The sequence below is a fragment of the Elephantulus edwardii genome, unplaced genomic scaffold, assembly GCF_000299155.1.
Source record: "Elephantulus edwardii isolate Elephantulus edwardi_28Jun2011 unplaced genomic scaffold, EleEdw1.0 scaffold00088, whole genome shotgun sequence".
Lineage (NCBI taxonomy): Eukaryota > Metazoa > Chordata > Mammalia > Macroscelidea > Macroscelididae > Elephantulus > Elephantulus edwardii.
In genome coordinates, this window is record NW_006399838.1 from 5,251,050 (window position 1) to 5,276,600 (window position 25,551).

The following is a 25,551-nucleotide window of genomic DNA, read 5'->3' on the forward strand; positions in this document are numbered from 1 at the left end:
TGTGGTGCTGGAGAAGAGTGCTGAACACACCACGGACTGCCAAGAGAACAAACGGGTCTGTCTTGGAGAGGGTGAAATCAGACTGTTTGTTCTCTGGAGGCAAGGATTTTGAAGTTCTATTTCACATACTTTGGGTACGTGGCCAGGAGGAACCAATATCTGGAGAAGGATAACATGCTTGGACAGGTGGAGAGATGACGCATGAGAGGAAGACCCTGGAGGGGATGGATTGATACAGTGCCTTGTGCAATAGGGCCAGGTGTGTCAGAGACAGTGAGACTGGCACAAGACACGACAGGGTTCAGAGCTATTGGGCATAGGGTCTCTATGAGTTGCAGGTGGCTCGACGGCACATAACAACTACAATAACGTAGTGACCCTGTGAACAAAAGGTCTGAACTCTGTCCTGCACTGTGTCACTCACATCAGTTCCGACAGACATGAGCCCAATGCTCTAGCCACCGTGTTAATGAATCTTGTTAAGCGTATCGCCTGCTCTCCACCTTTCCAAGCGTAACGTCCCTAAGAAGCCTCCCCTAACAATATGCCCAAAGTAAACGAGACAAAGCTTTGTCATCTTCGCTTCCAAGGAGGACTCTGGATATACTTTCTCCAAGACATATCTGTTTGTTCTTTTCAAAGAGAAAAAAAACAAACAAACAAAAAAACAGTTGTTGGATCGATGGGAAGGATGCAAAAAATCCAGTTATCAATGTAAGAAGAAAAAAAGTTAAGATGTGAAGTGTCTTGGGATACAGTCTTCCACATAGAATTAGGTCCAAACAGCACTGAAGAGGCCCATATAAACAAACAGCCATTCGCACATGATCTGAACACTAATTGATACCACTACACAAATAGCTCTATTTCTGTTAGCAGTATGAAACAGGCTATATTTTCTTTCTAACTCTTCATATTGTATATTCTGACTAAGCCATTTATAATCTGTTAAAATCACTCTTTCCTAGGGTAAAGAGTTTCTTATAAAAGCCTTGTCTAAGGCTCCTGTGTGAATGGAATGAAATCTGATCAGCAATTTAGATGCAACAAGAAACCAGGAGCAGAAACAGCAACTTTCAACAGTGAAGAGGTAGAAGACCCCTACCAGGGCAGCGCTTTCTAAATCAGTAATACTCACACAAATACAAATGCCAGTGAACGTCACTGCTCATTTTCCTGCTTTCTGAAAATCAGATTCTTGTTTTTTGTTTTCTTGTTTTTGTTTTGTTTGTACCGTCAAATCAGATTCGACTGGTACGGAAGGAGACTGCCCCTCCGTCTCCAGCAGAGCACCTGGTGGATTTGAACTGCGTGCCTCTGGGATTGCAGTGCAGCTTCTTACTACTAGGCCACCAGAGCTCCTTGAAAATCAGATTCCTTTGTTGTCACTCTCATGGAAATATAATGAGGGAATCAGTTTCATACGGCCTGCGGAGGGTTTAAACTAGAACTATATTTGAGATTATAATACATAAGAAAAGCTTATAATATGTATTAAATATGTAGTGGAGACTCTCAATTGGGTAACAGAAAAAGCTTTTTGCCCCTTTTTTCCCAGTGCTGAAAGAACATATCTTCATTCTAATAAAAAAACCCCATTTATTCTAACATAAGTTCAAATGGTACGTACATAAATTGCAATGAAACCTTTAAGTTTAATTTTCATTGTGTCGAAAAAAGAAAAAAAAGTCTTGAAATAACTAAACAAACCAATGCCCACACAATATTTTACATGCTTACAACAGATCTGCTTGTGCATAACTAATTTAATCTAATATGATCTCTCTATCTTCACTACACAAGTAAAAATAACTGCCTAAACATATACTTAGTAATTAATAGTCACTAACCTCAAATTCCAATCTATGCAAATTCGAAGCAAAAGAAGCCAAAGTCAAGTTAAGCACAAGTGATTGTTTCTAACATGAAAAATGACAGACTACCTATAAGAGAATGGATGATCTATCTAGTCTTTCACGGGGCAAACAGACTCAAGTTTGTAAAATCCCTGAGCAGACCATGACCGAGGGGAGAAAGGACTTTCCTTCTCTGCAGCAAGCAGAAAGCTAGACCAATTAAATCGCAAGGGGTTCCTCTGACTGTCTGTGTATGGCGTCACATGTGCCAGAGAGGTTATTATGCACGCAGTCCTCAACGTCTTAACAAAGATGCTGTATCCAAACTCATCGACTGTTTTTGTGGGATCCAGTGATTACGCCTTTTGTCTGCCTGGCAGACAATTACAAAATAAGCAATTGGTAAATTGTCTTCATCATTTATCCCTTGGAAGAAAGAGTGGCATCCACTTCCTAAATAACACCTCTCCAGAAACTCTATAAACTCTGATAAATGTCGATAGTTGTAGAGGAGCTTCAGCCCTTTTGTTCACAGGGTCGCTGTGAGTCGTGCTCGACTCGAAGGCAAACAACAACAACATCCTTGGAAGAGGGGAAATGAAAGAGAAGAGCAAGTACAGGGCAGGCTCTTAATGACATTTGGATTTCATGAAAAGAATACTGTAAACATTTGAACGGACAAAAGATTAATGAACGCAAACTTTTAGTAAACCATAATCATAAGCTATTCAAAACACTGAGGAGGGAAAAAAGTAAACAAATGTTAACAATGAATAATGGGTAACATTTACAGAGAGCCCTGTCTGGTGTTACTTCTGTTTTACTGTGAAATTGACAATTATTAAGAAGAGTTAAGTCATTTGTATTGCCACCCTAGCTTCACAGATTATTCATCTTGTAATTAATAATTTTGTTTATCTAGGCTGTGTGCATTTAGGTTGAAGCTAATGGACTCAAAATCTGGAAGTTTTGATTTAAACAGAAGAGATGATTGTGAAAACTGTTATTGTTGTTAGGTGCTGTCAAGAGGCGTGCAACTCATAGCAACCGTATGAATAAAAGATCTTATTATCCTGCACCATTCTCACACTTTCTGACACACAAGAGCCCATTGTGGCAGTCACCATGTCAACCCACCTGGCTGTCTTCCTCTTCTTCACCAACCTTCCATCCTCAGCAGAATCATAACCCTCTCCAAGGGACAGCCCCTCCTAGCAACATGATCAAAGTATGTGAGGCAAAGCCTCATCGTTCTTGCCTCCAAAGAACACTCTGGCTGCATTCCCTCCAAGACATATCTGTTGTGAAAGAGTTCCTCTTACTAACACAACATTTAAGATGTGCATTTTACGTCTGAATATAAAAATTCTTTTGCTCATGTATAAACTGCTCCAAACCTAAGTTTTAAGGGATTCACTTCTAATAATAAAATGTTAACACCTTCCAGTTCAGCCTACCTTTCTTAAACTGAAAGTAACTGTAGCATGATCCACAATTTAACACCCTTTGTACAAGCAGTCAAGAAAGAAGGAGATGCTTTGTACTAGGAAAATATGCAGTTAGGGACCTTTCTAAATTATTGAGGAGTAGTATTGCCAGTTTGAGGACTAAGGTGTGTCTGATTCAGGCCGTGGTCTTTCCAATTACTAGCTATGCATCTGAGACCTGGACTATGACTAAGAATGACAGAAAATAATTGACGCCTTTGAGCTGTGGTGTTGGAGAAGAGCACTGAACATCCAATGGACGGCCAAGAGAATGGAGAGGTGGTAGCCAGAGTGCTCGCTGGAGGCCGCACACACTTTGGACATGATGCCAGGAGGTGCTATTCCTTGGAGGGGGACACGATGTTGGGAAGGGTGGAGGTCAACAAAGGAGAGGAAGACCCTCGACCAGGTGAACTGACACAGAGACTGCTGAAATGGGTTCTTGTGTGTCAGGAAGTGTGAGGATGGTGCAGGACAGAACAGGGTTCAGATCTTTTGTCCACAGCGTTGCTACGAATTATACTTAACTCAACAGCACCTTATAACAACAAGACCAAGTTCACAATAACTAAACAGTGGCAGAACCAGGCTTGGAACTAAACTTCCTGATAATTAAGATATGCTCTTCCTATCAGGCCTCGCTGCTTCTAACTCATCATAAAGGAAGATATGATGAGAAATGACCTCTGGGCATGCTTGTACCTGGTGCTTGCAATTTTATTTCATAGTCTTCACTACACATAGATGATTAAAGAAAGGAAGAGGCATTATTGTGTATTTTGTTTGACAAAATGTCATCTTTTAGTAAACTTTAAACAAAACCAAAAAATAAAGCTAGACAAAAAAATGCTATGGCCACAAAGACAAAGCTGCATATTTGCATATTGCTAAATGAATATATCAACTGGGATCTGAACAATTAGCTAAGGGTTCTCTATCTGTGGTTGACTTGGTTCTTCTTAAGACAAACTAGCCTGGCTTTCTACAGTCCTCTCACTCAAGATCCAACTCCATAGTCAATGTTGAAGCAAATTAGTTCATTAACATCAGAAATAATGTGATGCCAGCACTGCCTGATTTGTTTCAAAATCTACTGAACTGCAAGGTGCAGAGATGTTCTTGCAAAATATGGAGTCTATTTAGTTATGAGGCTAACTATATGAAGTAAAGTACAGAGACGTGCTTGCAAAATATGAAGTCTATTTAGTCACGTAGGCTAACTATACGTAGTTTATAACACAATATTTGAATCCCCTTAGTAAGAAACCAAAGGCTATTAGAGACAAAACATTACATCTTAAGTCACACAGTCCAGAAGAGCGAATAAGACCATACAAATGGAAAATGACTTTTAATTAAAAAACTCTACTCAGAGTATCACCTACTCTACTATTACTAGAAGCTCTTCTAAGCATTCCCAGTCACTATGATCTAATGTGTCACACCAGCGTGTGGCCAATGAACCGTGGGATCACAACTTTCACTTAGACCAGTGACATTCACCCAAACCTTTTAACAGTGGCCACATGATTTACGTCAGTGATTGAGATTCTCCAATGCAGCTTGTCTTCTGCATCCCGAACTCACCTCACGTGATAATCCGTTGCCGGTCTAAGATCTTTCAGGTTACATTCTAACTCTTCTCCACTGCAAAGAAAATGTGCTCGTTAGTTAATGGATCTCAAAAGCAATACAACATTTAACTGTGGTTTTGATAGCCATTTACCAGCAATAAATCAAGAACTATTTTGTCTGGATCCTATCATAAGCTAGAAGCAAGTTTTAGTCTTCACTATTACGGCATTTTTCAGCCTCCAAAATCAGATCTTTTCATGACGTCATCCTAGATCAAGAAAACAGCAATGTTAATCTCCTAATAAAATTTCATAATGTAAGGAAGTTAACGTTTTCTCCCTTCTGAGGAGTGGCCTTATCACCTGTTAAAATGAAAAGTAGCTGTACCAGCTGTGGATGAAGGGTAACTGGTCACAGTCTAAGCCTGGCAGGCAGGTATCCCAATATCAATGTCTGGACTCACCTGATGAGATCTCAACCTGTTTCTTTCATGTGACACTCAAAAGATAGCTCTCTTATAGAAACTGATTTAGATGACCAGAAATTATAACTGAACTTCTTCTACTTGCTCATATCAAAGTAACAAATACAAAGTAAGGACATGCTACTAAAAAATGCCAGTTTCTGAAGAATTAAACCATTCAAGATACCAACTCAATCTCATAGGTAAATAGAGGCTAATGCACCCTAGCAAAGCTCAGTATACATTCTTCTTCAACGTGGATGGAATATTCTCCTGAATATATTTTGGGTCACAAAGCAAGCCTCAATAAATAAAAAACACAGAAATAACACAAACCATTTTCTCAGACCAGAATGCTACAAAATTAGAAATTAACCGCAAAAGGATAAAGAAAGGGGGAAAAAACCCCTAACACCTTGCTTGAACAAGAGTAATAAATGAAATAAAAAAGGAAATGAAAAAGTTTCTTTAAACAAATCACGATGAAAACACAATTTACCAAAACCTTTGGAAAACAGTCAAAACAGTCATTATAGGTTAGCTTATAGCAATAAGCAAACACATCAAAAAGGAAGAAAAAATGAGAATTGATTCTTTAACTCACCATCTCCAACAAGTTGAAAAAGAGCAGCAAAACCCCCTGATACCTTCTAAAAATATAAATTCTAATAATAGGGGCAGCAATAAATTAGAAAACAAAAACCCCCCCAAAACTTAATTAAAATCATCAACAAGGCCAGGAGTTGGTTTTTTAAAAAGATCACTAAAAATCAACAAACCACAAGCAAAATTAACAAAAGAAAAGACACAAATAATTCAAATAAGAGACAAAAGGGGCAATGTCATAAAAAAAGAACGTAAGAAAAAATATATTCAAACAAAAAAGAAAACCTAGAAGAAAGAGACAAATACTTAGAAGCTCACAACATACCTAAACTATCACCAACTGAAGTAAAACACCTGAACATAACTATTAGAAAAGAGTAAACCATACAGGTAATAAAACAACTTTCTATCAAACATTCAAATAACTGTCACCAATTCTACATAAAGTATTTCAGAAAAACAGAAAAAGATGGAATCCCCCCAGACTCATTCTATGAAGCAAACATATCCTCATTACTAAAGTCAGGTAAAGACGCAATCAAAATAGAAATTTATAGGCCAATATTTCTCATGAACATAGATGCAAACGTCCTCAATAAAATAATGGCCAATAAAATCCAACAGTACAATCTATTTAAAAAAAAATCATCATGATCCACTGGGATTCATAACAGGTATGCAAGGATGGTGCAACATAAAAAAAAATCAATGTAATTAATCTCATTAACAAATCAAAGACCAAGAACCACATGATCCTATTAATTGATACAGAAAAGACCTTTGACAAAATCCAACACCTTTTCCTGATTAAAACACTCAACAAAATAGAAAAAGAAGGGGATTTCCTCAACACAGTAAAAAATACATATGCAAAACCAAGAGCCAAATCATTCTCAATGAAGAGAAATTAAAAGAAATTTCCTTTGAGGACAGGAACTAGGTAAAAATGCCCAATAGAACCTCTCTATTCAATATTGTACTGGAAGTCTTAGGATTAGCAATAAGACAAGAGAGGGAAGTAAGAGATATTCAAATTGACAAAGAGGAGTAAAATTATCTCTATATGTATAGTTCATATGATAGTATATTTAGAAAACCCAAAAGACTCTCCAAGAAAACTACTGGGCATAGCTGACCAATTCAGGAAAGTAGCAGGACAGATATCAACAAACAAAAATTAACTGGATCTCTTTGTACAGTGACAAAGAGAATACAGAAATGGAGCTAAGAAAAACAATACCCATCACAATAGCCACAAGATTAGATACTTGGGAGTAAATCTAACGAGAGACACAGAAGACCTATACAAAGAAAAATGGCAAAACATTACTAAAAGAAACAAGAGACCTGGAGAAATGGAAGCATATACCATGCTCATGGGCAGGAAGACCCAATATTGTGAAAATGACAATGCCACCAAAGGTGATTTACAAGTTCAATGCAATCCCAATACAGATACTAATTTCATTCTTCAATGAGATGGGAAAGGACAGAGAGCCTGAATAAGTAAAGCACTCCTGAAAAAGAGAAACAAGTTAGGTGACATCTCACTCCCTGATCTCAAAGACAGCACAACACCGGTAAAATGACAGACACATAAATCAAAGGAACAGAACTGAGAACACAGGCAGTTGGAGGAAGACTGGGAAAAGAGTGGCTAGATAATGAACAGTGCATTGGAACAGATGAGGAAAAGAACCGTTTAAATAGAATATATTATTAGGCATTATCTGTATAACAGTCCAGTAGAAGAGTTGTATTACAAAGTGGACCAGGGACGGCACAAATGTGCAACAAAGAATGATTTTTTTTTTTAAAGTTGGCCAGGGAGGGGAAATGTAGGAGAGAGGAAAATGTGCAATAACCAGTGATTGGAAATCCAACTTTTTTGGTAAATTTTCACAATAATTGTTAAAATTACAATAAAAACAATGTAAACGTCATTAAAGGGGAAAAAAAAGGCTGGAGAAATGATTTAGTACCTGGTCCTTGACTGGATTCTGTGTGGGAGGATATTAAAAAGACTCTAATAGTTTTAGGTCAAAACCATAACAATACAGAAATATAGATGAGGGGTTAGAGAAAAGTATCTTACGTAAATTCACAAACTTATTAATTGTACTGTAGTTTCTTTAAGTGAATGTCCTTAATTGTTGGGAGTGCTTAGTAGTAAAAGACCATGATATATGGAACATAAGGAAAGGGAGGAAGAGGTCAAATAATAAGGCAGATAGGGCAAAATGCTAAGAACAGGTGAATCTGGGTAAACTAAGTATTTCTTAATCTCTATGCCACACCTTCTAAGTACGAAATACAATTTTCATATAAAAATTTCAGCAAAAAGTTCCAAGCTCACCTTTGGCTTGCAGCTCTCTGTCATTTGAATCTTTAAAATATTTTCAATTTGGTGAATTACTTTAAAAATCAGAAAGCTTTATACAATTCAAATCTCTTGAAAGAAGTCCCAACAGTGAAGCATCGTGGACTACGTTCCCTCCTGGCCACACCCAGTGTTGGCGGAGGTGGCTCTGTCCTCGCCCTGCTCTCCTCTCCAACCTCCTCGCCTTTCTCATCTCTGGCACCTGCTCGGCTGCTCTTGTCACAAACATGAACACTGCACTGACAGACTATCTGTTCCTGGTCAAAGAAGTAGGTGGCGTTCCATGTATTTATAAGAGCAGGTTTCGGGTCTGTTGTACACAGGGTCACTAGGAGTTTTGCAAGCGACTCAACAGCACATCACAACAACCTTAAAAAAAAAATTCTGATTTTCCAAAACAGAACCAAGTGGCCATGAAGCCAAATGGCAGTCAGTGTAAGAAGTTAGCGAGTTATTCTCAGTACAACAGAGACTCGCTGGAGTGGTCTGTGCAGGGGAGCAGCATGGTGGGACGTGGGTTTCGGTCACGTTCAGGCTACTTGATAGGAGATCCGGCGACTGGAGGAGATTCCTGCATAAGCCCAGCTAAGAAACAAGGGCACAGCTAACGGGCTTCCTTTCTTACTTCTTTTTCTTTTCATTAGGATGAAATACATCCCAAGAGCAAGGTACACGGATGGCAAACAAAAAGTCTGCACAAGTTTGCATCAGGACAGGAAAAGAAAGTGCGTGGAAGGCGGGGAAGTGAGGTCGCTGTGGCCACTTCACCCAGGCTGGGCACTTGCTCCAGGGGGCAGTCACTGGGCAGTCAAACAAGAATTAAAATAGAACTGGCTTTCTGGTTTCCTGCTCCACCAGTGGGGCTTTGGCCCAGAAACGGCAAAGGAGAAAAGCCTTGACTCTGTAATTTATCACATTTAGGACAGGATCATAAATCATTTGAATAGCTAATATCTGGGAGTCCTTAAAGTCGAAGGGGCTGTCGGCAGCCTGATCCCATATTATGTGCATTAAACTTTTTTAAATCTGAAGTAAAAACCTTGGTGTGAAACGTTTTGAAGTAGTAATCTGCACTGCCAGGTAGAAAACTACTGAATAGAAAAGCTACAAGGTGAACGGGAAAGACATGAAAATATTGTAGGCTGGTTTTTAAAAAACAGAAATCACACGCAACTCTGATAATAAAAGAAAATGTCATTAATACCATTCTGATAAGTAACAAAACCAACTGAGAGATGCCCCTGAAACCAAATGCCTCTCCAACATCATTATTCATGGTGAGAGCCTCACAACAACACTAGTATTTATCTGGTAGATTTATTGAAAAGTAACTCTTGATATCATAAGTCATTATTACTGCTAATCCTTAAAATGAACCATTTAAAGGAGAATTTGCAAAATTATTAACATTCTCCTCGCCCTTCTAATTTCCTTAATGGTTCCAGTGTCACAGCTTAGCGCCAAGGAACAAACATAGACATCCAGTTACCTGTAAATGATCTTGTACTTTCCATCTCGTCCTTTGTCAGATAAGGCCACCTCGTAACTGTAGGGGAAGGGAAGGCCGCTGTGGGGTCCACACGAAAGACCGACAGGTGGAGCCCAGGACAGTACAACTGCTCGTGCCTGGATGTTAGAAACCTGAGAGAAAAGAAAAGTTGGGGCAAGAGTGTTCAAATCCATTTCACCTCATCAGAAACTGCGTCCTCCAACAGAGCTAACCCAAGAGAGACAATTCTCATTATAAGACTCTATATATGGTGTTTTCTTGTCAAAGACTTGCTTCCCAAAAGGCTCCCGCAATGTCTGCCTTTACATTGCGAGTTTTCACCACGTCTGGTGCAACTCAGTCCCCCAGAAAGTGAGTGACACAGTCAGACTTAGGATTTTTTGTTTAAAAAGTAAAAAGCTAAATATAAGATTCTGTGATCTATACGACAGCAGCCCCCAGGAAGCGGTTGCATCCACATATGTATTTATCAAATACAGACAGATTTTATTTTTTATTGTGATTTGGGTAAAAGTTTATAAAGCAAAATGGTTTGTCCACACAGCAATTTGTATGCATTTTGTTTTGTGACCCTGTAACCCCCTCAATGTAACAGCACTCTTCCTGTTTCTTAGTTCCATTCAGCCTCTTTTCTTATGCCTTCCTGCCTCTGAGCTTTATACCTGGGCAAACGTTACCCTGTTGATGGTAAATGGTTGACTATTCTAAGGAGTCCATATCTTCCTGGCACAGGCCTCTTCACTGTTTGGCCAAGGGGTGTGAGTTCAGTTCCAAGCACCAAGGACATCTGGGGGCCACTGTCTCGGGAGTTCCCCCAGTTTTTATCAACTCAGCATTCTTTATGATTGGGTTCTGTTCTACATTTGACCCCTTTAAGTGCAGTGAGTGGCAGGACCCTGGCACCACCTAGTTCAGCTGGTCCCTCTCCTACTGACCCTTTCTGTCTCACCACCGAAATAACCTGTTTACACTCAAATTTTAATCTCACTGTCTGTTCCTGGGGGGGGGGGAAATCAACCTAAACAAAGGAAGGTCTAATTATTTTTTAAAGAACAACAACAAAGAAAACTCATAACTAGAATATTTTAATTTTCTAAAGTTTACTTGGTTGCTACCTGGATATTGGTCTGTGTAACAATAAAAACAAAACAGTTAATACAGATTCCAAAGCTAAATGATCAAAAAGATTTTACAGCAGAAGATTAGGCTACGGGTTTGTTATTATATGACGTCAAGTTGACTCACAGGTGACTCTTAGTGAGGGCCAATTTACAGTCAGAGGCTTTAAATCACAGGGAAGGAGAAGGCCCATCTGTCTCCCTTGGAGCTGCTGGTGGCTTTGAACCATTGGACTCTCGGTTGGCAGTGCCACCAGAGCTCCCTAGGCTATGAGTGGAGATACATCAACTATTGCACACCTTCCCTACTCCCTGCTCGTCTCGCTTTCCCTTATCTAATGATCTAAAAATGACTGTATAAATACAAAAGCATGAACAGTAAACATGGAAAGTCAACATCAAATCTTCACTTTCAATCTGCTCTTCATTCCCTTTTTGAGCCGCGATTTCTCAACATCACTTCTGTTTCACAGAGTTACAGCATCATGTATCTTCAGCCAATCATGTAAGCTGATCTTTACTCATTTTTCAAGACCCCAGCCAGGCCTCCCTGACTCACCACCTCCAAGGAGCCTTCTCTGAACTGTTAGCTAGTCTCTGCTGGCCTCTCTGAAGTTCCGCGGAACCTTGTTGGTATCTCAACCACGTCTGGCCACACTGAAGCATTTGCCTATCTTACCCTAAGACAGGGAGTCTCAGGAAGGGTAGGGTCCAAGACATGGTCCAATCTGAATAGTGTCTGCTTAGCAAGTGCTAGTTGAATGAAAACTAAAAAAGCCAAGACAGCTGAGGTTTTTTTCACTAAACAATACAGTAGGGAGTAGAACAGCACTGTCACCTTTAACGACACTGTTTCAGAATCAATCCCCACCCTCAGGTAGACCTTCTACTCACTGATTCAATGTGGCTTTATGCTCATACTCTTGGCTGTTCCCCCTCTTTTCACGTACTATTCAAACCGATCTTTGTTCTTTCATGTGAACTTCACACCTCACCCTCTAATCGGCTGTGGACACACTTGGGTTAATATGATTTGTGCTCAAGGAATATCAATACACTGAGAGGAGAGACACGTGAGGGCCTCAAAAAGGCACCGAGAACAACTCTGGTGTGGATTCTGGGCCGCCCTTTGTATCCTCCTGGGACACAATCGATCACTTTGTTTCCAGGTTACATTTTGCGGGCACAGCCATGGACTCGAAGCAGGCATTATTTCATTATTCCATTGGGCACTGCTTTGTTATTTTATGTGGCTGTTCTTTGCAGAGATTTGAAGGCAGTATAACCTGTGGAATAGTGTATTTCCTGAACTCCTTCACACATATCCATGAAGCACTAGGCAGAAAGTTTTATTTAAAAAGATATTTTGCTAGGAGGAGTTCTGCTTATAATTAAAAAGAAGGCTGGTCAGGTAATGAGAGACATTGGACTGAAGGGCTAGGTGGGTGATCTGCACAATTCCAAGAACACAGTATGTAGTAACGCGGAGTCTACATCATCGTGTAAAATTAAATAAGGTCTCAAAATAGCTCAATTTCTAGCATTTTTGCATATCAAACAAGTTATCTATAAATTCACAGTGGTTTTTAAGCTCGACCTTTTTCATCATCTGTTAGGAATTATTTTTTTCCTTTGGACTTGACTAAATTATCTAGTGAAATAACAATAGTAAACTACTGTAAGTAAAGCATCAATGAAAACAGGTTCCCTCTGGATCCTCCAGGCCAAAGCTGAGGCACTTTGTCGTCTAAAACACAGCTGCAAAGACGCACGTTTCTGGAGTAGCAGAAATGCCCACGAGAGCTCAGCATTGTTTCCGAAGGACAAGCCTTCACTCGTGCATTGCTGCCGAGTCAGAAAGGAACCCGAGCTCACCTGCAAACGGGTTTTGAGGCTATAAACGGGAGGAGACTGCCTATCTTTCTACCTTGGTTTCGAACCACCAACAAACAGGCTCAGGCTTGGGGATGGCAGTGCCGCTCCCTATGAACAACGCCAATGAAACTCCCAACAAAAGCCGACAGATTCTGTGAATTCCCTTCTAAAGCTTCGGCCCACCTCCTCGCTTACTATGCAGCTCTGAGGCAGAAGTGCCCTCTGGTTCCCTCCCTGTTCTCCCCCCTTTCTCAGGTGTCAGGTTTCCTTTGTCCGGGTGCTGGATTTTGGATAGAAAGGGGACTTTGTCTCTGTCAGAACTTGGAGCTCATTTCTGGCTTGTGGATGATTCCAGGAGATGACTCCAGAGCCCAGCAGGTAAAGGCAAAAGCCCTCCATACTCCAGTGTCCTGGGAGCCAGAACCTCACTGAAAAGTGCAGACCCCGAGGCATCTGGCAGTCTCTTAGCCTTTTCCTGAGGAAAAAGCACTAAGACTTGATCTTCTCACTACACATCTCGCTCTGTGGCGGAACATTTGCACCCCAGAGGCCACTGAACTGAACTGGGGCACACGGCTACTCAGAGCATCAGCACTGGCATCCTGGCTCCCATCACCCAGAACAGAAGTTTAAAAGCCATCAAGTCAACACACATGCTGGTATCTGATTAATTGAGCTTAACTAGAAGTCAGTCTCCCTTGTAATGGCAATGATACTGAAGATTACTCGTTACAAAATGCCTGGATAGGTTCCAATTGGATTTTGTTCCTGAACTAATCACATAAATGGGCCTCTTGTGTAAAATTCTGGTAAAAGTCTGCACATGAATTATTTAAAATAAGCTGCTTTTGAGTAATTTAAAGGACTCATGAAATCACCTGTACTTCTAGATGATTACACACTGATTAGAAGTCATTCTTGTACGTCTGTCTAGTCCTTGGACACCTCCTTCAGATTCTAACTTGAACATGTTAGTGATGAGCATAAATATATATACATGAGTGGGTTCCGACTCACAGCAACCCTTCACTGGGTTCCAAAAGCTCCCCATCTCCATGAGAGGAGACTTCTCATCAGAGCAGCTGGGGACTCAAACCAGCAACCTTTGCTTTAGTATCACCACGTGTAACACGTCCAACCATCAGAGGTCCTCACATAACAGAAAATGTTACAATGGAGTTATTTTACAGTTATTAATAAGCCTTCTCTAGGTCTCTTTCTTCTACTTCCCTTTCTTGGTCTCAGGATTTTAACATCTTTCTACAGAAATCTACTATCTTTATCCCCAGAATATATTTTATACAAACAATATTTGTTACTTGGGTCAGACATCTCTTCCCACAGTTAAGTAACTAGACTGTTACTCTCTTTTTTTAAATTATTATTTTTTTGTGCGTGTACCATCAAATCAGATCTGACTGGTACAGGAGGTGATTGTTCCTCCTTCTCCAGCAGAGCATCTGGTGGATTCAAACGGTGCACCTCTGGAACTGCAGTGCAGCTTCTTGCTACTAGGCCACCAAGCTTGCCCAGGCTGCTCCTCTTGTACTCAAATATACTTTAATTTAATCCACTGCCGTGGAGTCAATACTGACTAACAGTGACCCTCCTTCAGGTTTTCAAGGTTGTAAATCTTTAGGGAAGAGGTTGCCTGTCTCTCTCTGTGGAGAAGCTGGTGGATTCGAACTGTAAATCTTTATAAGCTGTCATGGTGTGTACTCATTTGTAAGTAAGTAGCTTCTAAATTTGAACTGTTGACTTTAACTGTGTGGGAGGTCTCTAGATCTAACTAGGGAGTACGTTAAGGAATGTTAGCATACCACTCGCTCTACTTTGATAGTACCACCATGAGAAATAGTAACACAAAGGAAAATAAACAAGGAAAAAGTCAAAGAGCTCATTACTCAAAAAGGATTCTCAAATCTAGGAATTTCACAACCAACTGCTTCTATAATGAATTCTTCCAATGTGAACCACCTCAGCTGTTCCCAGAGATAATGTTTGTCATTGGAGGGGCACTTCTTACGGGGACATTCTTTCAGGCTAAACACTAACAGATAAAAGCGATGCAGAAGTCCATTCTGTTTACATCCTAAAAACAAACGAGCCACAAGTATGTGTAAGCCAACATCTAGCACCACCACCACCACAGAAGATGCCAAGTTAGGCTGGAGGCGACTATCCCACTGAAGTTTCCAGCTCACAGAGCTGCTGCAGCCCACGACAAATTGCCTGCATATTTACCCACGGTTTTATGAAATAACTAATCAGGATCTGGACCTCTGAAGAATAACCAACCTGCTCAATTCGTAGTGCACGAAAACCGAGAGAAAAAGGACGTTTAGAAAAAGGATGTTTGTTTAAAGAGCTAAACGCAGATTTCCCAGTGCAATGTGTTTCCTTATTTCCTGACTGCTGCTGGTACCAAGGGTTTAATCGTGAGTTCAAGCAAGATGAAACAAGTTGACAGTTTCAATCTCCTCTCCAACCATCATGACACTGCCTACTGGTCCCGTGGTAAGAATTTTTGTTTTCTTGATATTGAGACAAAATCCATACTGAAGGCTGCATTCCTTAATCTTCTGCAACAAGTGCTTCAAATTCTCCTCACTTTCAGCCAGTAAGGGTGTGTCATCTGCATAACGCAGGTTATTGATGAGTGTCCCTCCAATCCTGACGTCACACCCCTCTTCTTAGAGTCCTGCTTCTCGGATAATTTACTCAGTATCATCTAAACTGAGTCCAGCGGGCGAATTCTAAATACAGAGATTTCACACCGAAAAACCCCACCACCACAACACAACAATATCCAAAACAAAACCCCAAAAACTTAAGAACAATAATTTGTTTCTGAATTGTACCACAAGCTTCTGTTTTTTTTCTGTAGGGAAAAAAGCCTGATGCTTCTCTCACTCTTCAGACGGTAACAGAATTTCACTTCTGGTTAATGAATATGCTACTAACTATAGAGACAGACTCCACTCCAAATATTCTACAAATAGTATGTAATTCACTTCTCAGATACAATGTAGTATTTATTATACTTCATTCCCCTGATAAGGAAACTGAAGCTCAAAGAGGATATTTAACAGAACCAAAATCACAGTCAGTGGGTGATCAAGCTGGGCCCTCAACTCAGAAGGACTAGTGTGCAGAACAAACGCTGTCCCCCACTCCAGTCTGCCTTGCATCCCGTAAAGATTTCCAGCCTTGGGAACCCGATGACGGGTCATCAGGAGTCAGAATTGACTGGAAGAAGTGGGCTGGCTTGGTATATGAAAGGAAATGTACAGATTAGGTGATAGTATTTATAACACAGAGTCACAACCATCATCACGAGTGAAGTAGCTGGTGATTTTTTTTTTTATAATGACACAAAGTTTATTTTATTTGTTGTATTTATTTAATGCCAAATAATTAATTCAATGGGTTTTTAAAAATTATTATTAATTTCAATGAACATCTATGAGATTTTGGAATTCCATACATTCATTGTTGCACTTTTCTCCTCCCCACCCCAGTTTGCTCCTCTCCTTGAAAAGCAAAAGAAAAACTCCTTCATTGGAACACAACCCCCCCACCCCCACAAGTCTACTCCACTCTGCAACCCTCATTCTGGACTCTTACAATAATCATAATGCCCTAAAATATATTACTTTTAAACTATTCTCTCCCTCATCAGCTTCAATGCAGTAAAAAATAATTTATCCAGTTTTTCTCAGTCTTAGCCCCACCCCAATGTCAGCCTCATTCTACAACAGTGGCACCATATAATATTTGTCCTTTTGTGACTGAGATATTTCACTCAGCATAATGCCCTCTAGGGTCACTCATTTTGAATAATATTGCATGAGTTCCTTGTTTTTCAATGCAGCATAGTATTCCATTGTGTGAATATACCACAGCTTCTCTATCCATTCGTTTGTTGATGGGCAGTTAGGTTGTTTCCAACTCCTTACTATTTTGAACAAAGCCATGATAAACATGGGTGCGCATATATCTGCTTGGATGTCGTTTATGGTCTCTTTAGGGTCTATTCCCAGTAGTGGAATTGCTGGGTCAAATGGTATCTCTATTTGCAACTTTTTGAGAAAGCGCCACACCGCCTTCCACAGTGGTTGCGCCATTTTACACTCCCACCAACAGTGAATAAGGGTTCCAGTCTCTCCACAACCTCGCCAGCATTTGTTGCTTGTTGTTTTGTTAAATTTTGCTATTCTGACTGGTGTGAGATGGTATCTCATAGTTGTCTTGATTTGCATCTCTCTCAGAGCTAGGGATTTTGAACATTTCTTCATGTGTAGTTGGTGATTTTTATGCATGTGATTCTGTTACCTCTTTTAGTTTATGATAACCTTCCTGGGTCTGACTCTGGTGCACTGTTAGAATGCCACAAGATAATGCAGGTTCCTAAACACTGACATTCTGAATTTCTAGAACTTGAAGTCAGAAGCATTATAATTACCATGTTTATAACAGACTGAGTGTCTGAAGCCACAGTGGATAAATTCGCTCAGGTAAATGCCACCGTGCCTATCCTTGTCTGGGGAATGGCCAGCTTAACTCAAGCCCGGTGTTGTGTTCCCACCCCCCACCCCTGACATCACTGGCCCCACAGCCCTTTCCTTTCTTGATCCTTGACTGTGGCCCCTTCCCTCCCCCTCTTTGACGCCAGCAATGTTGTGTTTGCGGATCTTTCTCTCTGAGTGTGCACCCAATGCCGTGTCTCCTTCTCTGACTCTCCAACGTCCTCCCCTCTTATAGAGACCACAGAGCCAACTGTATAATCAAGAATCATGTCCACATCTGAGGATCCTTGATTTTCTCCCATCTGCAAGACCATGGATGGTAACACGGTCATTGGCTCCAGGGCCATTATTCTGCTTACCTCCCATCCCTTGACTAGCCCTTCTTGTCCAACAACAGTCCCCCCAACCCTCTCAGTCTGGTCTAGTTTGTTTCCAGGTCTCTTTCTCTTCCCACCTCTTCACCCTCTTCATTCTCCTCCACATCTTTACTTCCCCATCTTTCTGCTTGTTCCTCTCCCAGGAAACCACCGCTGGGTTTGGACTGCCCGCCTATGGACTGTTGTTAAAACGTGCTATCGAGTCACTTCCGACTCATAGTGACCCTATGGACAACAGTCCTAAACCCTGCTCTGTCCTGAGCCAACCTTACTGTCTCCAACATGCCTATCTCCATTACCCCAGTGACGGAATCAATCCATCTCATTGAGAGTCTTCCTCTCCTGTGCTGTCCCTCCACCCTCCCAAGCATGACATTTCTCTCCAAGGACTGGTCCTGCCTTGTAACACGCCTGTGTAACATGTTGTCTACTATACTATGCATTTCAGCACTAGGGCACCTACTGCTGGTTGTAACAAAAGCTAATTCTCAAAAGGCCTCAAACAAGGAGGGTCAGCTCCATGATTCTAAGGCCTCAAGGCACTGGGCTCGGAAACGTCACCTTTCCACTGGAGAAAGAGCTGCCTCGGCCTCAAGGCACTGGGCTCGGAAACGTCACCTTTCCACTGGGGACAGAGCTGCCTCTTCCAGGTTGAGACGGGCACAGCCAAAACCATCCGCTTCCTCTGTGGTCACGCCGTCCTTGTTTCCAGCGGACACAGACAAAAATGCTCAGATGACAATCTTGGCATCTGATACCTCTGAACAGTGCTATTTATAAACAATTCTGCCTACCCTGCTCTAAAAACAATGTTCTGTGCCTGCTACTGATGTGGTGGTGAAATACATTAAGTTGATTTTGACTCACAGCAACCCGATGTACAATAGACTGAAGTACCGCTCCCTCCATCATGATCACAGTCCCCACCACACTCAAGCCTGTTGCCGCCGTGACTGTCAGTTCACCTCTTGGAGGGTCTCCCTTTCCTTTATCAATTGCCTACATTTCCAGGTATAATGTCCTCCTCCAAGGACTTGCGTTCAACACATTCTACCACCCTCACCTCTGCCGATACTTCCTCTAAGACGTACTTCTTTAGTCTTTGACAGTCCATGGGACACTCAGTATTCTTGACCAATACCACAATCCAGTCATCAAGTCTTCTTGGCTCTTCCTTATTTACTGCCCAATTTTTAAGTGTATATGAGCAACTGAAAATGCTGTGGTTTGGATCAGGTGCACCTTAGTCTTTCAAGTGACATCTTTGCTCGTTCATGCTCTCAAACAGGCCTTGACAGCAGATTCCCCCAAAATGAGTTATTTGGTATCCTGACTCGTGCTTCCATGGGCGTTGACTGTAGGTCCAAGTCATAGGAAATCACCGGCATCTTCCATCTCATCTCTAACTATCACGGTGCTGCCTGCTGACTCGGGAGAGGATTTATGTTTTCTTGATGTTGGGGTGTAATCTATACTGACTGCCTCTGATCTTCTTTGGTAAGTGCTTCAAGCCATCTTCGCTTTCCACAAGAAAGGCTGCACACAGGGAATGTTTAGTAAATGCTGAGTTTGAGGAAACAGTCAATGTACCCAAGCATTGTTTTTAACCCGTTAGATTGACATCATCCTCAGAAACAGATGCTGTGATTTCTGTGGTAGAGAAGTGATGAGAAAAACTGAAAAACACTGTGTTTAGGTACATAAGCAAGAGCCACAAATATGAAGGTTTCTGACTGAATCTGGGGCAGAGAATCGACTTGTTGCTCTCTGATTACAAAGCCAGTTTTCCAGATGCCATCTCTTCCGCCTGCTGTATAATAAAGGTGACCTTTCCCCACGATTTCACCATAAGCTTCTTTAAATCTCTCCCAGCATTTTTCAAACCTACCATCTTAATACCACCGCTAAATGAGACTAGTGCTGTTATAGCTGGAGGAACATTCTCCCACTTTGCACATCACTCTTTGTCAATGTGCTGTATGCAGTAACCTGGGTTTGCTGTGATGCTGAACCTTGTGTTATTGGGGTATCAAATACCAGAATGGTTTCTCATTGTGGACAGTGTCTGGTAGAGCTCCCGGTTGTAAATCAGGTTGGGACACAAGAGTGGCATCCACTTCCTAAACCATATGCCTCTGGAAACTATGAACTTGGAGAAAGAACGATAGCTATGGAAAGGCATTACGTCTTTTGTTCATAGGGTCGCTATGAGTTGACCTAGACTCGACGGCAGTCAACAATAACCACCACCACCATCCTAACATAATTCTGTCATTCTTTTGCATGTGACCTCTAAATTAGTATCTTACCCTTCCTCACTCTACAGCATGGGTTCACTAGAGATCGATCGATCGATAGATAGATGATAGATGGATGGATGTGCAACTGACCGATACACAATACACTTATCTCTTTGGATGCCCTGCTAGTTACAAATCCAAATTCCTGAGAATGACACTGAAAATATAAAATGGAACATAGGCAGGAATCTATCGTAGAAGCATTCACAGGTTAGCACAAAGCCTGGCCAACAGGTAAAGGCAGAACAATATACAGAACAGTAAAGGCTGGTGGCAGGCAGAGAAGACGGGCCTAAGGAAGTGCTGGGTAGGAGGTCTTACTGGGTAAGCCGCTCACTATCAGCTTATGAACAAGACTGTAAAGGAAGCAAGTCCTTAGATGAGGCATCTAAACCTGCAAGCCCAAGTGTATCCGTGGCATCCAGTATGTAACAGGTCATATCGTACCTTACTCATTTACCTAAAGCCATCATCCTAATTCTGGCTGCCACAGTCTTTCTCCAAAATCACAAAGCTAGATTCTTACCATTTCTTCCAGTTTCATTTTCTTTTCACTCTAATTCATCTGCAAAGTGCTTAACATGAAAAAGACAGCTTTGCATGCATGAAGGGCCTGCTATAAGATGCCCCAACACCAACGTTCTGTTCTCTCATAAGGACCCATTCACAGCCTTTCTCTAACACACCTCACGCTTTCATTGTTATTGTTAGTTGCCTTTAAGCTGACTCCCAGCTACCCAGTGTACAACCGAAAGAAACCCCACCCAGTCCTGTGCCAATCTTTTAGGCTGAGGCAACTCAACTATGTGCCCCAAGGCACCTGGACTCTTGGGTTAAAAAGCTTCAGTATTGGAAGCACATGAAGACATCAAGGTTCTTCAGTTCAGCTCCAATACGCTCCTGTTCAGAACTTCGGCTCTCCAATGACAGATGAAAGGATAAACCAACCTTCTGAATTTTTCACTTGAAAATAAATGCATCCAGCCAAATCAAGTTTAAAACCTCACCATCTCACCATTCTCAATACTTTTTCTTGTCACTGCACTCATTACCTTAAGACTTTTCTCAGTTAATATTTACATTTTTAAAAAAACTCTTTACCTGGGAAAAATGCTTGGAATTATTAAGGTTTTAAAACATTATTTTTACTACATTTATGCAGGTAAAAGAAAACTATCCCAAAGAAAACTTTTTTTAAATTTGAAGGGGGTGGGTTAAAAAAAAAAGCCTAATTGGAAAAGACTAATTGTGGGGTATTTAGGATATTTAAATAAAGAAGCCCTTTAGTGGACGGTGAGTAAGCAGAAGACGGCCTTTTTTCCAGATTTTCATGCACCGTTAGTAACTGAACATGAGTTTACAGTCTGAGTAATCTCCAATGAGCAGGGTTACTTTGGATTACTTACTGCATGGTGGGGAAAAAGGGTACACATGAGAAATCATATGAGGTGTCATTCATGAGAAATCTAGAAGACATACCTGTGGTCTCTCTATTCCTGAAAGAATGTCTTGCACTCTCTTGACTTCCAATTCGTACTCTGCATGGAGAAAAAGGAGGGAAAAAGGAGGAAAAGAAAACAAGAGCAGTTAACACCGTGAGAAGGCATCGGGCTGTCCGAGTCCTCCCCCCACAGCCTTTCACTAGGGCTACCATTAAATCAGGCACCTGTCACTACTAACCACTAACATCAAACACGGGGTCAGGAGTCAGGAATGGGAACATCTTCAGGGTGTAGGTAGCTGTGTAAACTCAGCTCTATCTAGTGTTAGTATCTACAATGTTGATCAGATTAATATTCGGTCTGCTTAACAATTCCATCTGGGAAGTATTTCTTAAATACCTGTCCTGCGTCCTGCGCTACAAGTTACGTTAGGATGTTCAGGAGAGAGACACGTACACACTGGGCTTGTAGCTTCCAGTTTAGAGAGAAGAGGCAAGAGAAGTATGAAAACACAGATTCTACAGCTACCTTCTTTACCCAGTGAGTCAACACATACTTATTTCGTGCCTATTTTATCCAAGGGCTTTTCAAACCCAGAGGTCCTTTTAACTGTTGGAGCTTTCACTGTCACAGAGAAAACAGATGATAAACCAAATAATAAGGAAAAAGACAAGAGAAATCAGAGAGAAGTTAAGTGCTGCTTCGAGAACAAGGACAGAATGTTGTGATAAAGGAAGATTGTTCTGAAGAAATGAGCTCTATATGAGGAGGAGTCAGGAAACCAAACAAGGAACATAAAATACAAGGTCCTCAGAGGGGGTGAGGTGAGACTAGTACAGCTGCAGGCTGAGGGTGGGGTAAGGTAAGGTAAGGTAAGGCAAGGCACGGCAAGGCAAGGCAAGGCAAGGCAAGGCAAAGAAGGGGTAAGATTCTGCAGTCAGTAGTTAAAGGGCTTTGAGGCCAATGAACAGCCAATTTAAATGTTTCTGTTTGTAAATAATCTAGTATAAAAAATGCTTCCATTTAGAGACTGCTAAGATCTGATTTTGCATTTGGAAGGATGTGTTGGCCTCTGTGTGAACAATGAATACAAGAAGGGTTAAGAGGGGAAGCAGGAAGACCAGTGAGCACGGTCAGCTGTGATCAGGTGACAGGCGCAGCTGGCAAGGTACTGACAGCAGAGACACAGGGCTGCCTTCCATTCTGGAGACCCCGATGCTGATGGGCACATAAATGAGGGGATGGAAAGAATCAAGGATAATTCCTAGTTTGGGGTCTTGATCAAATGGAAGATGATAGTGTCGCTTAATAATACAGACAGTGGTCCTGATGGGGTTAAGGCAACACATCTATTTCAGAAGTCAGGGTGGAAAACCCAACAGCAAAAAATACAAAACAACAAACCACAATGGTGGAAGCAGAGAGAAAGAAGTGGCAAGAATGTACACGCCTGAAAGGGAGGGTAGGATAAAAAACAAAGTTAAACTTAGGGAGCACGTGACTCTTGCCAAGCTGACTGGTGACATCTAATCTTGAGTTGACACATTCATTTAACTAGCTATTGTACTTAATAAGTTCTATGCTAGACATGTGACTACTAAAATCAAAAGGTCTTGTTGTTGCTGTCATGTGCCGTTGAGTCATGGTAGCTCAGGAAGGAAAGCTGGCAATTTTAATGTGAGAAATGCTAGAGTCGAAGTAATCTTAAAGAGGGTGTCGGAGAGGGCCTCCTAAAAGAACTAGCAGAGGGCTGAGCCCCGTGGGGAGGGAGGCTTCTAGAGCTGAAGACGACACGCAACGTGAGACCTTGAGAGCGGGTGAGTTGGCCCAGATCTTCAGAGTTGTTCATTGATTGTTACTGTTCTGGTCTAATCCCCAAGTCCCGTCTCCCCAGAGTCCTTCCCTAATCCCTACCACGTGCCCCAGCGTCACGCCACTCTCCCGTCTAATTTCCCTCCTTCCTATCCTCATCAGAATCTGAAAATGAATTCTTTTGTTTACTTGCAACCTTGCTCATCGCTTATCTTTCCAGCTAAACTATAAGCTTCAGCAACCAGGGAAATGCCCTAAGCCAGGAACAGGCAAACTTGGGCTAAGAACCAGACAGTAAATACTTCAGACTTTGCTTCTTTTCGGTTGTTTTGTTTTGATTACCCTTTACAAATGTAAACCACTTTGGCCTGGGGGAATATAAAAACAGGGCAGAGGGCTGCTGATCCCAGACAGGCCAGCACTGGCAATGAAGTGGCGGGATTCCCGCCTGCCACCTGGGAAGCCGCCGTTGATTCCTGGCTTGTGCACCTATGAGCAGGCAGCACCTGTCAGGTGTGGCTTGCATGTTGCTGTGAGTTTCCAGTCTAAAACAGACTAGAAACAAAGGCCCATGGTCTCCTTCCAAAAACCAGCAAATGAAAACCTTTGTGGATCACGGAGGTCTGGTCCTCAGGAGTCAGAGAGCAGGGACAGAGCAGGACCTTAAGGCATGGTGCCCCACATCACCTGGGACGGGGCTGATTCACTGGTAGATGACAAGTGTAGGCCACCCTCACCGAGTGGTTGGCAGCATGTGGCATGCTGAGATTAACTCAATGGATACTTATGAGTGAAATAAATAACCAAGCCTAGCAACTCTAACAGAACTGCCTCGGTTGTGAAACCTTAAGATGTAATACGTGCGTTCCATTCCCCCCCCCCCTTTTGTATTCTCCTTAATTGAGTACGTTTACACCTATTTTGGTTAAAAAAAAAGAAGCAAAAGGGAATAAAAATGGGCTGGTGGGTAAAAGGTGTGTGGTCACATCAATATTTTTAGAAGCCCGAAGCTGAAAGAAAGCCTGTATTCCAACAGTCAAATGTCACAAGCTCAATTAAAACTGTGTATTTGTGTGAAGGTATAGTTCACTGCTTACACAGTAAGTAAAAAAAATACACTTCCTGAAAACCCTTTCTATAAGTAAACGTAAATACTGGATGTCTCAGAGATAAATTGTAAATAAAAAAACACAGGCCGAACTGAAATAAAGAAACCAGTTCAGTTGTTCAAGACAAGGTTTCTCAATCTCCTGTTATTCTAGACTTTGAAGGATCCCATGTTTCAAATATACAACTAGATACATTCAAACAACCAGATGAAGGAGATTATTGTTTCTTTTTGCCCTGACTGACACACTGACAGGGTCTTAGGAGCACAAGAAGCCAGATTCATCCTTGAAATAGTGACGTTTAGATTAGAACAGGATGACTAGCTATTCAACCAGGAAAGAAGGAAAGAATTTTTAAATCTGCCAAAAAACCCTTTGGAATATTTAGTAGACAGGGGGTATGACAGGGAAGAGTGCAATAAAAACGGTGTCTGCTCACAGAAACCTGAGGCCACCTACCTCCCCAGTCTCAGCTTTCAAACACAGATGATGAGGCAAATGACCATGCTTTTGACATAAAAAGGGAGACTGGGAAAGGAAGCTGGCTTAGAGAACAAGATCTGCTCAAAGTGGCAAAGAACACATTTCAAGTCGGAGTGAAAACTGAAAGGTTCTGACTGAGATAAAAACATGTATCTTCTAAAGAGAGGTCAGGACTATATCCCTGTTCATCTGTATTAAGAGATGACCTTTTCTGAGGACCCACACACATGCTGGCCAACGCACTCAGCCTCCGTCACCTCTGCTACGTTTTACACATTCCTGTATAAGACAGACATTCCTTATTCCTTTATCTTACAGCACTGGGCAGCCCCAGTGTCTCTCAGCCTGCCAGGTTTCAACTCCAGTACAGGGCATGGCAACTGGGGGCGTCTTTGCTGCCTGGACGGATGACTGGATGGACGGAAGGAGGAAGCTCAGAGGAGGTATGGCTTCCGCAGGCCACACGCCCAGTACACTTCGAAGCTGGGATACAAGATCTGGGCATCAATCAAATGAACGGATAAAGACCTGGGCTTGTGAGGGTTATGGTTAGGGTTAGGTGTGGATAGAAAAGGGTAGAGGGTCAGGGCTGGGGACTTTTGGTACTGAAGAATCACAGGAGGAGAAGG

At 41.6% G+C, this 25,551-nt stretch overlaps 1 protein-coding gene across 2 annotated transcripts in view; it reads right to left on the reverse strand.

The window, feature by feature from the left end:
• Positions 1 to 25,551, reverse strand: part of FNDC3B (fibronectin type III domain containing 3B) — a 406,030-nt gene that overhangs the window by 82,618 nt on the left and 297,861 nt on the right. For both annotated transcript variants that reach the window (XM_006890351.1, XM_006890350.1), the window contains 3 exons: positions 21,556 to 21,614; positions 9,857 to 10,008; positions 4,931 to 4,990 (listed from right to left, as the gene is read on the reverse strand). In XM_006890351.1, the coding sequence (XP_006890413.1) occupies positions 4,931 to 4,990; positions 9,857 to 10,008; positions 21,556 to 21,614 (271 nt within the window). The remainder of the gene's footprint in view (positions 1 to 4,930; positions 4,991 to 9,856; positions 10,009 to 21,555; positions 21,615 to 25,551) is intronic.